This window comes from Capricornis sumatraensis, chromosome 3, assembly GCF_032405125.1.
Source record: "Capricornis sumatraensis isolate serow.1 chromosome 3, serow.2, whole genome shotgun sequence".
Taxonomy (NCBI): Eukaryota; Metazoa; Chordata; class Mammalia; order Artiodactyla; family Bovidae; genus Capricornis; species Capricornis sumatraensis.
This window is the reverse complement of record NC_091071.1, coordinates 173,377,095-173,392,255: the sequence shown is the minus strand read 5'-3', so window position 1 is coordinate 173,392,255 and position 15,161 is coordinate 173,377,095. Positions and strand designations below refer to the sequence as shown.

The 15,161-nt window shown below is 44.0% G+C and overlaps 1 protein-coding gene across 1 annotated transcript; it reads right to left on the bottom strand.

Annotated features, from left to right (window-relative positions):
- Positions 1 to 3,674: 3,674 nt before the first annotated feature.
- Positions 3,675 to 4,760, bottom strand: CNR2 (cannabinoid receptor 2). Its single transcript, XM_068966991.1, has one exon. It carries the CDS (start codon positions 4,758 to 4,760, stop codon positions 3,675 to 3,677), a length of 1,086 nt encoding a protein of 361 aa, XP_068823092.1.
- Positions 4,761 to 15,161: the final 10,401 nt, after the last annotated feature.

Genomic DNA, 15,161 nt, shown 5'->3' with positions numbered 1-15,161 from the left:
TGGACGTGAGTCTGGGTGAACTCCGGGAGTTGGTGATGGACAGGGAGGCCTGGCGTGCTGCGATTCATGGGGTCGCAAAGAGTCAAGCACGAATGAGCGACTGCACTGCACTGAACTGACTGATTCCAAGTGTATGAATAGTTCATACAATGCAATATAACAAAACACCCTGATTGAAAAATGGTCAGAAGACCTGAATAGACATTTTCCCAAAGAAGACATACAGCCAACAGACAAAGAAGCTCAACGTCTAATTTCTAATTATTAGAAAAATGCTAATCAAAACTGCAATGAGATATCACCTCAATCTGGTCAGAATGGCTATCATCAAAAAGAACACAAGTAACAAACGTTGATGAGGATGTGGAGAAAAGGGAATCTCTGTATAATGATGGTAGTAACATAAATTTGTGCAACCACTGTGGAAAATAGAATAGAGATTCCTCAAAAAACTGAAGTAGAGCTCTCCCATGATTCAGCAATTCCTCTCCGCATCCAAAAAGATACATGGGCCCCAATGTTCATAGCAGCATTATTTACAGTAACTGGAAGCAACCTAAATGCCCATCAACAGATGAATGGATAAAGAGGCCGTGGAATGGAATACCACCCAGCCATGAAAAAGAATAAATTCCTGCCAGGTGCAACAACGTGGATAGACCTGGAGGCTATTATGCCAAGTGAATAAGCCAGACAGAGAAACATGAAGAGTGCATATGTTATCACTTATGTGTGGAATCTAAAAACAAACAAACAAAAATGAACATAGCAAAACAAAAACAGACTCATAGTTATAGAGAACAAATTAGTAATTACTGGTGGGGAGAGAGAAGCGGGGAGGGACAAGAGGAGTTGGGGTTAGAAGGTACGAACTGCTATGTAAAAAATAAATAAGCTACAAGGATTTATTGTACAACACAGGGAAAATAGCCAACATTTATAATAAATTAATGGAATCTTTTGTCTAGAAAAATGTTGACTCATTGTTTTATACCTGAAACTAATGTATTAATAACATTGGAAATCAGCTATACCGCAACTGAAAAAAAAAAAAGACACCGAGAAATAGAGCGGGGAAAGGCCATGTGAAGATAGAGGCAGAGGCAGGAGTTATGTTGCCACAAGCCGAGGGACACCAGGAGCTGCCAGAAGTTGGAAAAAGGGAGGAAGTGTCCACCCGCTGCGGGCGTCCCAGGTGGCTCAGTGCTAAAGAACCCGCCTGCCAGTACAAGAGACGCAGGTTTGAACCCTGGGTCAGGAAGATCCCCCGGAAAAGGAAATGGCAACCCACTCCAGTATTCTTGTCTGGGAAATCCCATGGACAGAGGAGCCTGGCTGGCTACAGTCCATGGGGATGGCAAAAGAGTTGGACACAACTTAGCGACTAAACAACATCCTTCCGGTGAAACTTTGGAGACAGCATGGCCCTGTTGACACTTAATTAGTTTCTAGAGTCCAGAACTGTGAAAGAATGAATTTCTGTTGTTATAAGCCACTCGGTTTGTGGAAAGTTGCTGCAGGAAGTTAATATAGGGCACAAAATGAAGTATGCTGAGACATAATGATAAGGTTGCAGCAATTTGCTGTTATGAAAATTTAATAATATTACTAGATTTATTAAGTCATATTACCACTTATACTTTATACATATTTGTCACTATTTGGCTTATTATTATTGAAGTCTGATTATTATTTGTAGGCTTGTTTATTATTACTATCTGAATCAAGCAGAATTTGACTGAACTGGACCAAGAAGTTAGTGGGAAAGAGGGTAGGCTTAGCAGTCAAACAGAACTGGGTTGAAAACCCCAGCTTTGGGTGCTTATCAGTAGTGTGATCTCAGTCAAGTGACTTTTGCCTCTTAGAGACTGTCCACATTGGTCAATTGCGGCTACCAAACCCTTTTCATCAGATTATTGTGAGACTGAGATTCCTCATTTAAAAACACTTAGCCCAGGAATTTCCTTAGTGGTCCAGTGGCTAAGATTCCACACGCCCAACGCAGGGGTCCGGGATTCAATCCCTGCTCAGGGAATTAGATTCCACATGCCGCAACTAAGAGATCCCCAGTGCCACAATGGAGATGGAAGATCCTGTGTGTCTCAACTAAGACGCACCACAGCCAAATAATTTAAAATACATAAAAGCACTTAGCCCAGTGCCTGGCACATAGTAACATCTCAATAAATGCCAGTCAACTAACGAGCAAAGCACATAGTAGGTCTACCCTAGCTAAAGTTGCCTCAAATAGTCTCTCTTCCACGACCTTGATGATTTCTTTCTTTGTACCACCATCAGCTTTCTTTCTTCATTGGCTCTATTCCCAGCAGAATGTAGAATGTGAGCCCCATTAGACAGGGGCAGAGTCTCATTTATGGCTGGACATCCAGGATCTAACACAGTCTAGTGTGTATTGGTGAGATGGTTGAATGAATGAATGAATGGTGAACACCTTGTCTTGTAAATATTAAATGAAGACACGTTTGATCAATACATTTCCTTTTATTCCATCTGTAGTCCCAAACAATTGCATCAGAATTCTTATGCATCCTCCTCACCATCAACAATTTCTCCTGCCTACTGCTTTAAGCCCCTTTGGTAGGAATCCAGCCTCCCTGATAACGTAAAACATGGGTATCCTGGGATCTTCAAAGCATGGGGCTGAATCCTTGCTGGAGCTGATGGACTGTGGGACATCAGCCCTATGCTTGGCACATAGGAAGGGAATTTCCCCCTCCTCCCACTTGCTCTGTTTGTTATTTATTATAGGGTTCAGGTGGTAGAGGGGACAAAGGGGCTGAATCAAGGGATGGCTGGGAACAATTTGGGGATTTATAAAACCTTTGTGTATATCTTCCTTTTTCTTGGAGTTGGATTAGACTGGCACACTGCCTGCTTCCAGGGGTACCACCAAAAAGGACTTAGCAAGACCAACAGAATCTCTGAAGATTCTGCATGTCAAGCGATCCCAGCCTCCTCTGTATTCCCCAGGTCCCTAGGAGTCACTGTGACTGTGAGTGGGGATTATCAGGGTGTCAGAGAGGGCCACTGCCCTAATAATAAGATGCTCTGAACTGGAGTCTTGTCAGTTACCTCTGCAAGAGGTGGATCGACATCCTTGATCCTTCTCGCATTTTAGTTCTTGGCCTTCTGTGGGAAGGGTGACCTTCAGGTAGGGCCTTTCATAGCTCTAGAACCAAGGAGGCCCCTAACAAGTAAGCAGGAAGAAGGGCTGGCCAGCCATCCCATCTGATATCCTGAGATCCCAGGAGAATGATCCACTCTTCCCAGATCTCCTCCAGGTCCCTCATTGCTGAGCGTGAAAGCTCCACCTGGCTCCTGGACTCTCTGGAGAATTGAGGCACTAAGCTGTTTTACTGGGAAGGTTGTTCTGACCTGCACTGAGCCTGTCCCAAGCCGCCTGCCTCCTGCCCAGCTTGCCGCCCCTCACAGGGCCTGGCTACCCAACAGACTGTGACCAGGTCATGCAGACAGGCATGACCCCAATACCTTCCAGGGGTCAGTACCAACACTCAGTAGAAAGGGCTGAGTGTCCCGGCCTCTGGGGCTGGTTCAAGTCAGATGAAAGGATCAAGGCAACTCTTCCTCCTCCGGGGAGTGAAATGACTTCTGACTTGGCTGATTTCACACTGTGAAAGTGATCACATCAGTGATCAGAGCTCATCAGGCCAGGATAGCTCTCTGGAATCTAGCCCGGGGGTGGTTTTCACATCAGCCTCTGTTTCAGTGACTGAGGACCTGGGGATCTCTCCTTTTCCTTCCGGCCCGGGGCCCCTCACACACTTCTTCCAGTGGGCCAGGCGGTGGTGGGCAGAAGACCGGATCTCCCCACTCCGTAGGCCATAGATAATGGGGTTGGCCATGGAGTTGACAAGGCAGAGCAAGGAGCAGAAGGCGAAGACCTTCTTGACCTGGTCGCTTAGCCTGGCAGCCAGGCTGTAGACCATGAGGGCCAGTACCGGGAACCAGAATATGAAGAGCACAGCCAGGAGCATCCCCAGGGTCTTGGCCAACCGCACATCCAGCCGCATCCGGGCCATTCCAGACAGGTGTCTGTCCCGGTGCTCAGCCAAGCTGGCTACGTGCTGATGGGCCTTCCAGAGGACATGCGCGTAGGTGTAGATGATGCCCACGAAGAGGGTGGCGATGAACAGGAGCCAGCCCAGCAGATAGTCATTGGGGATCAGGGGGAAAAGCTCAGAGCAGGGCCTGGGACAGCAGGTCCATCCCATGAGGGGCAGGTAGGACACCAATGCAGCGAGCACCCACATGATGCCCAGGGTCGCCAGTGCCCTCCTGCGGGTGAGCAGAGCTTTGTAGGTAGGCGGGTAGCGCAGACAGAGGTAGCGGTCGATGGCAGTCAGCAGCAGGCTGCCTAGGGAGGCCGTGAAGGTCAGAGTCACACTGCCGATCTTCAGCAGGAAGACAGCTTTGGAATCCACGCCATCGAAGACGTGGAAATGTACAAAGCTGGAGGCAAAGACCACACTGGCCAGAAAGTCGGCCCCAGCCAAGCTGCCAATGAACAGGTAGGACGGCTTCTTGCGGAGCCGGTGTGACGACATGATGAGGTAGAGAACAGCCAGGTTCTCCAGGGCGCTCAGCAGGCCCAGGAGGGTGCACAGCACTGCGATCGCGATCTTCTGGGGACCGCTCAGGATCATGTACTCCTTCATGGGGTTGAAATTCAAGCCATCGCTGGAGCCATTGGCTGCCTCTATCTTCAGGCATATCTCCATGGGGTGGGTCCCTGGGCTTCTGCCGGGCTTGCCAAGAAGTCTTTGCTGTGGCACAAGAAGAAGAGATGAGTCTTTTTCAGTCAGTGCAATGACCTCACACGATCACTGACTCTAGCCAAACTCTTCACCTGTGCGGATGGATCATATTTGTTGCTCTCTGCGGCGTCCCTAGTGTCTCAGACCGTAAAGAAACCGCCCGCGATGCAGGAGACCTAGGTTCCATCCCTGGGTGGGGAAGATCCCCTGGAGAAGAGCAAGGCAACTCACTCCAGTATTCTTGCCTGGAGAATCCCATGGTCAGAGGCACCTGGCGGGCTAGAGTCCACGGGGCCGCAAAGAGTCGGACACGACTTTGCGGCCCGCACTTGCACTTTGTCACTTTCTCTCTATTTTACCCTTTCTCCTTTCTGGTGAGGATGTGCTAGGTCTGTACTGGTTGCCTTAGGAGAGGCATGTGGGAATTCAAGAAGCTGAAAAAGTGAAAAAAGTAAAGTTGCTCAGTTGTGTCTGACTTTTTGCGACCCCATGCGACTGTCCATGGGATTTTCCAGGCAAGAGTATTCCAGGCAAGGTTACCATTGCCTTCTCCAGGGGATCTTCCCCACCCAGGGATCAAACCCAGGTCTGCCACATTGCAGGCAGACGCTTTACCATCTGAGCCACCAGGAAAGTACATCAAGAAGCCAAAGTGACCTGCAAACGATATGATCTCACCTATATGTGGAACTAAAAAAACCCCAAACTAATTCAAAGATACAGACACTAGCTTGGTGGTTGCCAGAAGGAGGGATTGGTGGGAGGGTGGTGTGGATGAAATGCCTGAAGGGATTCAAAGGTACAAGCTTTCAATTATAAAAAAGTCTTGGGGATAGTTACTAATACTATATTTGAACGTTGCTAAGAGAATAGATCTTGAAATTCCTCATCATAAGAAAAAAATTGCAACTGTGTAATAATAAGGAAGTGGTAACCCACTCCAGTCCTCTTGCCTAGAAAATTCCATGAATGGAGGAGCCTGGTGGGCTACATACAGTCCATGGGGTCGCAAGGAGTCGGACACGACTGAGTGACTTCACTTTCACTTTTCAATGACTTATTCCGGTGATCATTTCCCAGTACGTACAAATATCAAATCATTATGTTGTACACCTGGAAATAGTATTATGTCACATGTGAATTATACCTCAATAAAGTAAAACAAGAAATAAAAGTGACTTGCAAGCTTTTGGGATTCAAGCAAAAAACTACGCTAAAGACTTCATTTTGAAAGTATGGACATGGGGTCGCGAAGAATCAGACATGACTGAGCGACTGAACTGGACGGAACTGAAGGGTCGGAAACTGAAAGGAGGGCTTCCCGGGTGGCTCAGTGGTGAAGAACCCGCCTGCCAATGCCGGAGACGCGGACTCAATCCCTGGTCTGGGAAGATCCCACGTGCTGGGGAGCAGCTAAGCCCAAGGGCCACAGCTGGAGCCTGGGCTCTAGAGCCTGCGAGCGACAGCTGCTGAAGCCTGCACGCCCTGGAGCCCACGCTCTGCAACGAGAGAAGCCGCTGCAAAGGAAAGCCCATGCGCTGGAACTGGAGCGTGGCCCCATGCTCCCCAACTAGAGGAAAGCCTGCAGAGCAGTGAGGACCCAGAGAGCCAAAAAGAAACAAAGAAAGCTACAGTAAAACACTGAAAGGCAAGCAAAACCAAGAAAAAATGGACTCCAGAGTGATAGGGTGGAGGGCTTTTTGCATTTGTGTTTTGTTTGCCAGTTCTGGTAAGATGCTGAAGGTTTAACAACTTTTTAGGGATGGTTAGACAAGACTTGGGTTTCACACAAGTAGAAATGCCAGATAAAATATAGGAGTCCAGATAAATTTAAATGTCAGATAATGAATCATCTTTAGTATAAGTATGTCCTAAGTATTGAGAAAAACAAACAGGGCACCCGAACATTGTAAGGGACATTATTAGAAAGCAAACTGAATTTTTCTAGAGGGATATACTCTCTTATCCAGGTCACATAAGATTTCCAGATATAAAGGCCCAGGGAATTTGAGGTCATGATGCAGAATTACAAAGTGCACAAGTAAATAGGAAGAAGAGTTAGCAAAAATGTCATACAGTAGAATTAGACTTCCAAGAACTTCACATAATTCTTGGGTTTATGTTATAGAATATGTATATAAGCTGCTTCTTTTTCATGCAGCACGAGATCTTAGTTCTTGGACCAGGGGTTGAACCCATGCCTCCTGCCCTGGAAGCATGGAATCTTAACCACTGGAAATCGGAATATGTTTAATATGGTTGAACAATAAGGAATCAAAACCATGATTACTTAGGGAGAGGCTAGGCAGATTTGAAGAAGAATCAAGTAGAATTTCTGGATGTGAAAAATGAAGTCATTGTAAATGGAAAGCCTTAAGAGGAGGTGAAAGAGCAGAAGAGACTCAGTTCAGTTCAGTTCAGTTGCTCAGTTGTGTCCGACTCTTTGCAACCCCATGAATTGCAGCACACCAGGACTCCCTGTCCATCACCAACTCCCGGAGTTCACTCAAACTCATGTCCATCGAGTCGGTGATGTTATCCAGCCATCTCATCCTCTGTTGTCCCCTTTTCCTCCTGCCCCCAATCCCTCCCAGCACCAGTCTTTTCCAGTGAGTCAATTCTTCTCATGAGGTGGCCAAAGTACTGGAGTTTCAGCTTTAGCATCATTCCTTCCAAAGAACACCCAGGGCTGATCTCCTTTAGAATGGACTGGTTGGATCTCCTTGCAGTCAAGGGACTCTCAAGAGTCTTCTCCAACACCACAGTTCAAAAGCATCAATTCTGCAGTGCTCAGCTTTCTTCATAGTCCAACTCTCACATCCATACATGACCACAGGAAAAACCATAGCGTTGACTAGACGGAACTTTGTTGGCAAAAAAATGTCTCTGCTTTTGAATATGCTATCTAGGTTGGTCATAACTTTCCTCCCAAGGAGTAAGTGTCTTTTAATTTCATGGCTGCAATCACCATCTGCAGTGATTTTGGAGCCCCCAAAAATAAAGTCTGATACTCTTTCCACTGTTTCCCCATCTATTTCCCATGAAGTGATGGGACCGAATGCCATGATCTTCATTTTCTGAATGTTGAGCTTTAAGCCAACTGTTTCACTCTCCTCTTTCACTTTCATCAAGAGGCTTTTTAGTTCCTCTTCACTTTCTGCCATAGGGGTGGTGTCACCTGCATACCTGAGGTTATTGATATTTCTCCTGGCAATCTTGATTCCAGAAGAGACTTGCCAGCTAAAAAGCTCTGATCTAGAAAGTGGATCTGGGGAAACTTCTCAAAAGGGTGCACAAGGAGATAGAGAGATGGGAAAGATGGAAAAATGGTTAAGAGACAGGAAGCATCAAAAGAAAAGGTTTAAAATATATCCAACTGGAGTTTCAGAAGAGACAAATAGAAATTGGTGATGGGCATTGGGGAGGTCATATTCAAAGAGATGCTAGTGGAGAATTGCCCAGAATTCTCCTGGATGTGATTCCTCAGATTCAGAAATCACAGTAAACTTCGAGCAGGTTTGGTTTTTTTTTTAACTGTAGTTGATTTAAAATGTTGTGTTAGTTCCAGGTGTACAACAACGTGATTCAGTATATATATATATTTTTTTTTCCAGATTCTTTTCCATTATAGGTTATCATAGGATATTGAATATAGCTACCTATGCTATACAATGAAAAAAGAAAAAAAAGTGCTAGTTGCTCAGTCCTGTCCTGATTCTTTGTGACCCCATGGAAGGTAGCCTGCCAGGTTCCTCTGTCCATGGAATTCTCCTGGTAAGAATTCTGGACTGGGTTGCCATGCCCTTCTCCAGAAAATAAATAAATAAAAGTCAACAGTCTTTTATAAACATAAGATTATATTTATATATATATATACCTTTTCAGTTTCTTTTCCATTATAGGGTGTTACAGGAGATTGAATATAGTTCCCTGTGCTATACAGTAGGACCTTGTTTATCCATTTTATATATAGTCATGTGTTGAGCAGAATTTTTAAAACAAATGAATTCCATATTCACATATATTGTAATAAAACTTCAGAATGCCAAAGACAAAGAGCAAAAAAAAAAAACAATCAGAGATTAAAAAAAGCACAATACCTGCAAAGGAATCACAATGAAATTTAAAAGCAGATTGGCCAAGAGCAATAATAATAGCCAGAAGATAGATGGCAAAAAGCTAGCTGTCACTCAGTTCAGTTCAGTTCAGTTCAGTCGCTCAGTCATGTCCGACTCTTTGCGACCCCATGAATCGCAGCACACCAGGCCTCCCTGTCCATCACCAACTCCCGGAGTTCACTCAGGCTCACGTCCATCGAGTCAGTGATGCCATCCAGCCATCTCATCCTCTGTCTCAAAATAGTACAAATCGAATTATTCACTAACAGACCTTCACTGAAGGAAGTCTAAAGGAGATGCCATCAGAAGAAGGAAATTCTCCATAGAGGGAAGGACAGAAAGGCAAGAAGGAACTGTGAACAAATAAGTGAATAAATGTATGAGTAAATAAAAACAAATGTCTGTATTAAGCAATAATAATATAATAATAATAGTGACTGAGACTGATTTGGAGGGGATGAAAACAGAATGCAAGTAAAATTGTGAATGACAGTGACACAAGCCGATAGAGAGGAATAGAGCTGAAGCTTTATTTAGGAGGTGAGTAACGGTATTGAACTGTGGGGCTGGAGAAGACTCTTGAGAGTCCGTTGGACTGCAAGGAGATCCAACCAGTCCATCCTAAAGGAAATCAATTCTGAATATTCATCATAAGGACTGGAAATGAAGCTGAAGCTGAAGCTCCAATACTTTGGGCACCTGATGCAAAGAGCCGACTCATTGGAAAAGACCCTCATGCTGGGAAAGATTGAAGGTGGGCGGAGAAGTGGACAACAGAGGACGAGATGGTTGAATGGCATCACTGACTCAATGGACATGAATTTGAGGAAGCTTCAGGGGATGGCAAATGACAGAGAAGCCTAGAGTGCTGCAGTCCATGAGGTCGCAAAGAGGTGGGCGACTGAGTGACTGAACAGTAACAAACGGAAATGATCTAATTTAGACTTTTAAAAATCAGGCATCAGGACTTCACTGGTGGTTCAGTGGTTAAGACTTCACCTTCCAATGAAGGGGTGCAGGTTTGATCCCTTGTTGGGAAGCTAAGAGCCCACAAGCTTCATGGGCCAAAAGGCCAGACATAAACAGTAGAAGCAACATTGTAACAAATTCAATAAAGACTTTTAAAATGGTCCAATAAACTTAAAAAAAATCAGGCATCATCGTGGCAACTAAAAATCGGCACTTCGAGCATTGCCAATGAATGAACAACAAAGGCGTTTGCCATCTGCCTCTGTAGGAGATTGAACCCCTGCTGCTATAGCTGTTGACCTGCAATAACCCCTGAGGGAGTTCAGGGTGGAGTGAGGCACTCTGTGCTCCAGGGAATCTGGTGGGACAGGTCTTTAGATAGTTGGATGTTTTTAGGAATTTTGTGATCTCAATCCTTGCATCTCCTCATATCGAGAGAAGCACTAAATCCCTTCCTGGTGACCTCAGATTCTTATAACTAACCAAAAACCTTTTGTAAAATGAGTGCTTTGTGGTATTGAACTCCACCTTCTCCAGAATCTTCTATGTTGACTTCCCCCCACTGCCGCTTTGGAGAAGTCTCTCAGAGCTATCTGAGATGCTGCCTCCGGGGCTGCAGTCCTCATTTTGTCCCCAATAAAACTGAACTCGCCACTCTCAAGTTGTACATCTTTTTTAGTCAACAGTTATTGCGACCACGAAGGGACCCAGAGTAGACTTCCTTCCTTCAATGGCACTCCACGAGGAACCGGAGCTTTGGTACCAGCAGCGGCCCCTTGTGCCCATTCTTGGGGAGTGCAGACGAGTTTGGGTAAGTCTCTCCTAGTTCTCGAATCTCCTGTGTTGGTTGAGATTCCGAGTTTTACTTGGCAGTGGAGGAGGTTACCTGACCCCTCCCAGTAGCAAAGTTACTGGCCGGGGGCCCAGGTGAAACATCCAGGGCATACCCACTCATGATCCAGACACTGAGTGGGGCTTGGTTGAAAGATACTGAGAAATCCCCACCCAGGCAAAAGATACTGGGTGGGGGGCTGGCTGAAAGATGCCAGGGAATTACCCACCCAGTGAAAAGGTACTGGGTAGCGGGACTCGACTGAGGAAAAAAATTAAGGAATACCCGAGGCTCAGCTGAAAGATGCTGAGGTTGCTCTATTGTAGGGGACTGAATGGTCTTAGCTAAGTGTAAGAGGCTGATCTGACACTTCCTCAATTCGAATTTGTCAGGATAAAAGTGAGGAGAATATATGAGAGCTTTGCTCCAAAGAAAAGGGGCAAGACTCCTTCCGATTGGTTTCGGTTTTCTCAGCTGACTGAGGAATTTACGGGAGAGGTGGAGGCCTAGTCCTCATACCGTGCAGTGGTCCCATAGGGAAGCCCACTCATTAATTAAAATACTTGTTCATCTGGGGGTTGCACATAAGAATTGGCTATTCAGCCACCTGAGCAGCCACGGTGATCTTAGACTGCTGGAGGCAGAATCTGAGACACGTAAGATGAGCTGAAAGACTCTGGGGTGACTCCTGGAGGAATTAAGCTCACAAGCAGCAGATGGGCCCACTACACAAGTTCACTAGTGATTTTTATCCCTGACAAATTCAGCTTAAAATGGGAAACAGAATCTCTCAAAAATAGAAACAAAGGAGTGTCAGAAGGCCAGCCTCTGCTAACACTCCAGCCAGATTTGTGTGTAATACCTATGCAGCTCATACTTGCAAGTACCTAGTTAACTGAAGAAATTATACTAAAAGAGATCTCAACCTAAAAGGGCCAAATTGGGGTTCTTTTGATATTTCAAAATTGATATTTTTGCATGCACAATCAGAAAAGGCCTGCTGTGCTTACTTTGACTGGTATCTAGAAGCTTCTAAAAGAGGAAATGATAGAGTAAACTTCTTCACAGGAAACCAACAAGAAATTGCTTGAAACTGTATCAGAACTGAAAAAGGCTGCTAGTACTGATTCTGCCAGGTCGCAGGTCTAGTGGAACTGGGAAGTCACGTTTGGCATTTACGCCATTTGGCTTTTGATTTCTGGGCATCTCTGCCTTTTGTTTCAGAGTGTGACTACTGGCTGGTGAAGTTCTGGTTTGGTTTGGTTTGGTTTGAGTGTGCAGACATCTGGTACATACTTCTCGAGCTAATATGGGAATTGCTCATTCTAAGGTTCCACACTCCACCTGGGAACCCCTTGGAAAAACAGATTTTTTTTTCGACTGGTCAATCTATAGCTATGACAAGAAAAATGGCCTAAAATATTAGATCTTTATTGACAATAGGATAGGAAAATGGACTAAAGTTCCCTTATGTCTAGGACTTCCTTCCGTAATTAACAGCCTGGGGCTGATCAAACTAAGACCCTCACTTCCCTATAGGGACAATCCCTGCTGGGACCAATCTGCCCTTGTTATAAGGACCAACTTGTGCACTATCTGGTCTAAATTCTGGGTATAAAACTATGATCAGAGAAAAATATTATTTTTGACAATGTGGTCACAATATTCTTTAGACTCCAGAGAAAGCTTGAAGAAAAAAATTATCTTTTTAAGAATTCTTGCCCTGAGGAAATAATTCCGCCTGGAATGGGGGAGACCCGGGTTTGATCCCTGGGTCGGGAAGATACCCTAGAGAAGGAAATGGCAACCCACTCCAGAATTCTTGCCTGGAGAATCCCATGGAGGGAGGAGCCTGGTAGACTACAGTCCATGGGGTCACAAAGAGTCAGACACGATTGAGCAACTTCACTTTCTTTCATACCTTTAGACCAGAGCTCTCTGGATCACTCTAGACCATCTCTAATTCCTGAAACCAAAAAAAAAAAAAAAAGGGAACAAAGCCTTTTAAAATCTTACTCCAACCCTTCTTTTTTAAACAACTAGTATTCATAACTGAGTTTGGAAATTAAGCAGAATATTTTCATTGTACCTAGGTTTAATATAAGTTAACTATTATTATATCTGTTACAAGTTTGTCAGCAAGGAAATTACCTTGAGTGAAGAAACTTCTAAAAAATGTTACCCCAATCTGGAGAGACTATTTTATTTTTATTTATTTTTTTTTGGAGAGACTATTTTAGACAGACATTCCTAAAGAATAATTATTCTTAACTTGAACTTCTAAGGATTGTGCTAAATTAAGTGTTGGAAGTGTATTGAATAGCTAAGTCATTTCCAAATAAAATAAGATTTTGAAACATTTACTGCTGAACACTAATTTCCTTTTACAGAGAAACTAAAGATTTCTGGGATTAAAAATGAACAATATTTGGGGCCATCCTAAAATGTTCTCTTTAAGAAAGCAAAGGTTATCTCTTAAATGATCTGTTCTAAAATCTTTTATTGTTACTTTCACCAAGTGAATAGCTATTGTTTCACAATGACATATAATCCTATCTGACTGAGTTCTAAACCTTTTTGATATTTGTTGACAAAACTCCCTAAATCCTTCTAATGAAGAAGACTTCTAGCTAACTTCTGGATTCTTCAGAGGGCCCCCGAAACACCCCAAAGAGAGATATTACACTAATTTGGCTCATTTTGTATACAGAATTACATGGGGAATATTGTCCAGTGAGTAATAAGTCTCGGTTTAAGCCACCAGGGAAGTCCTGTACTGTATGGTAAATGTTACTAATACAGATATCCTAGAAACTGTATGGAGTTCCTAAAATTCTGATATGTTTGGGTAAAATGTTATCAGGCAGAATTCTAGTTACTATCTCAATATTGTCATAGCATTAACCAAGTTTTGCCTCTTCAAGAAGATTTATAAAAAGGATTTTTGAATAAATGCCAGTTTCTGAACTGAGTAAGGATTCTAATAGAAAACCTGACGACTTCACAAAGGTTAACAAAAGGACTGAATGAACTGGTGAATATGCTTATAACTTGTATAGTTTCTTTCTGAAAAATTACTGATTTGAATCTGTGTTTTCCAGGAGTAAGAAAAAAAACAAAAACACCTTTCCCTCAAACTAATTATGGCAGTAGTTTGGTAAAATTATATTTTATAAACAAATTGAAACATTTATCTTTTCTCTCTATCTGAACCCTCCAGAGATTGGAATCTCTTAGTTTCCAGTAACTTTATCAGATAAGTTAGGAAGGTTATCTCAATAACAGGTACAGAAATCTCATGACACCACCCTTATGGCAGAAAGTGAAGAAGAACTAAAAAGCCTCTTGATGAAAGTGAAAGAGGAGAGTGAAAAAGCTGGCTTAAATCTCAACATTCAGAAAACAAAAATCATGGCATCCGGTCCCATCACTTCATGGGAAATAGATGGGGAAACAGTGGAAATGGATGGGGAAACAGTGGAAACAGTGTCAGACTTTATTTTTTGGGGCTCCAAAATCACTGCAGATGGTGACTTCAGCCATGAAATTAAAAGACGCTTACTCCTCGGAAGGAAAGTTATGACCAACCTAGATAGCATATTTAAAAGCAGAGACATTACTTTGCCGACTAAGGTCCATCTAGTCAAGGCTATTGTTTTTCCAGTGGTCATGTATGGATGTGAGAGTTGGACTGTGAAGAAGGCTGAGCGCCGAAGAATGGATGCTTTTGAACTGTGGTGTTGGAGAAGACTCTTGACAGTCCCTTGGACTGCAAGGAGATCCAAACAGTCCATTCTAAAGGAGATCAGTCCTGGGTGTTCATTGGAAGGACTGATGCTAAAGCTGAAACTCCAATCCTTTGGCCACCTCATGCGAAGAGTTGAGTCACTGGAAAAGACCCTGATGCTGGGAGGGATTGGGGGCAGGAGGAGAAGGGGACGACAGAGGATAAGATGGCTGGATGGCATCACCGACTCGATGGACATGAATTTGGGTGAACTCCGGGAGTTGGTGATGGACAGGGAGGCCTGGTGTGCTGCGATTCATGGGGTCGCAAAGAGTCAGACACGACTGAGCGACTGAACTGACCTGAACTGAGAAGGGAGGAATTTATTTAGATCTGTTAGGCAAAATCTGTGATAAGTCTTTGGCGTGACTTTCCTAGCCCTGAAAGATTTTATTTTAAAAGTTCAATCTGAGACTATAAAAGTCTCAGCAAAGCAAAAAAATCTATGATCAATTTTGGTTATGTAAATCATGCCTAGTTTATTGAGACCAGACCTATATTACAAATAGGTCTTAATTAGGTTATATTTGGTAAAAATGACTGTGATTTTAGGGAGAAGGGTCTTCCATGGTGGCTCAGATGGTAAAGCGTCTGCCTGCAATGCAGGAGACCCAGGTTTGATCCCTGGGTTGGGAAGATCCCCTGGAGAAGGAAATGGC

Bases quoted from the DNA above. Each gene is read 5' to 3' on its own strand.
- CNR2 (XM_068966991.1), bottom strand. From the start codon at position 4,760: ATGGAGATATGCCTGAAGATAGAGGCAGCCAATGGCTCCAGCGATGGC.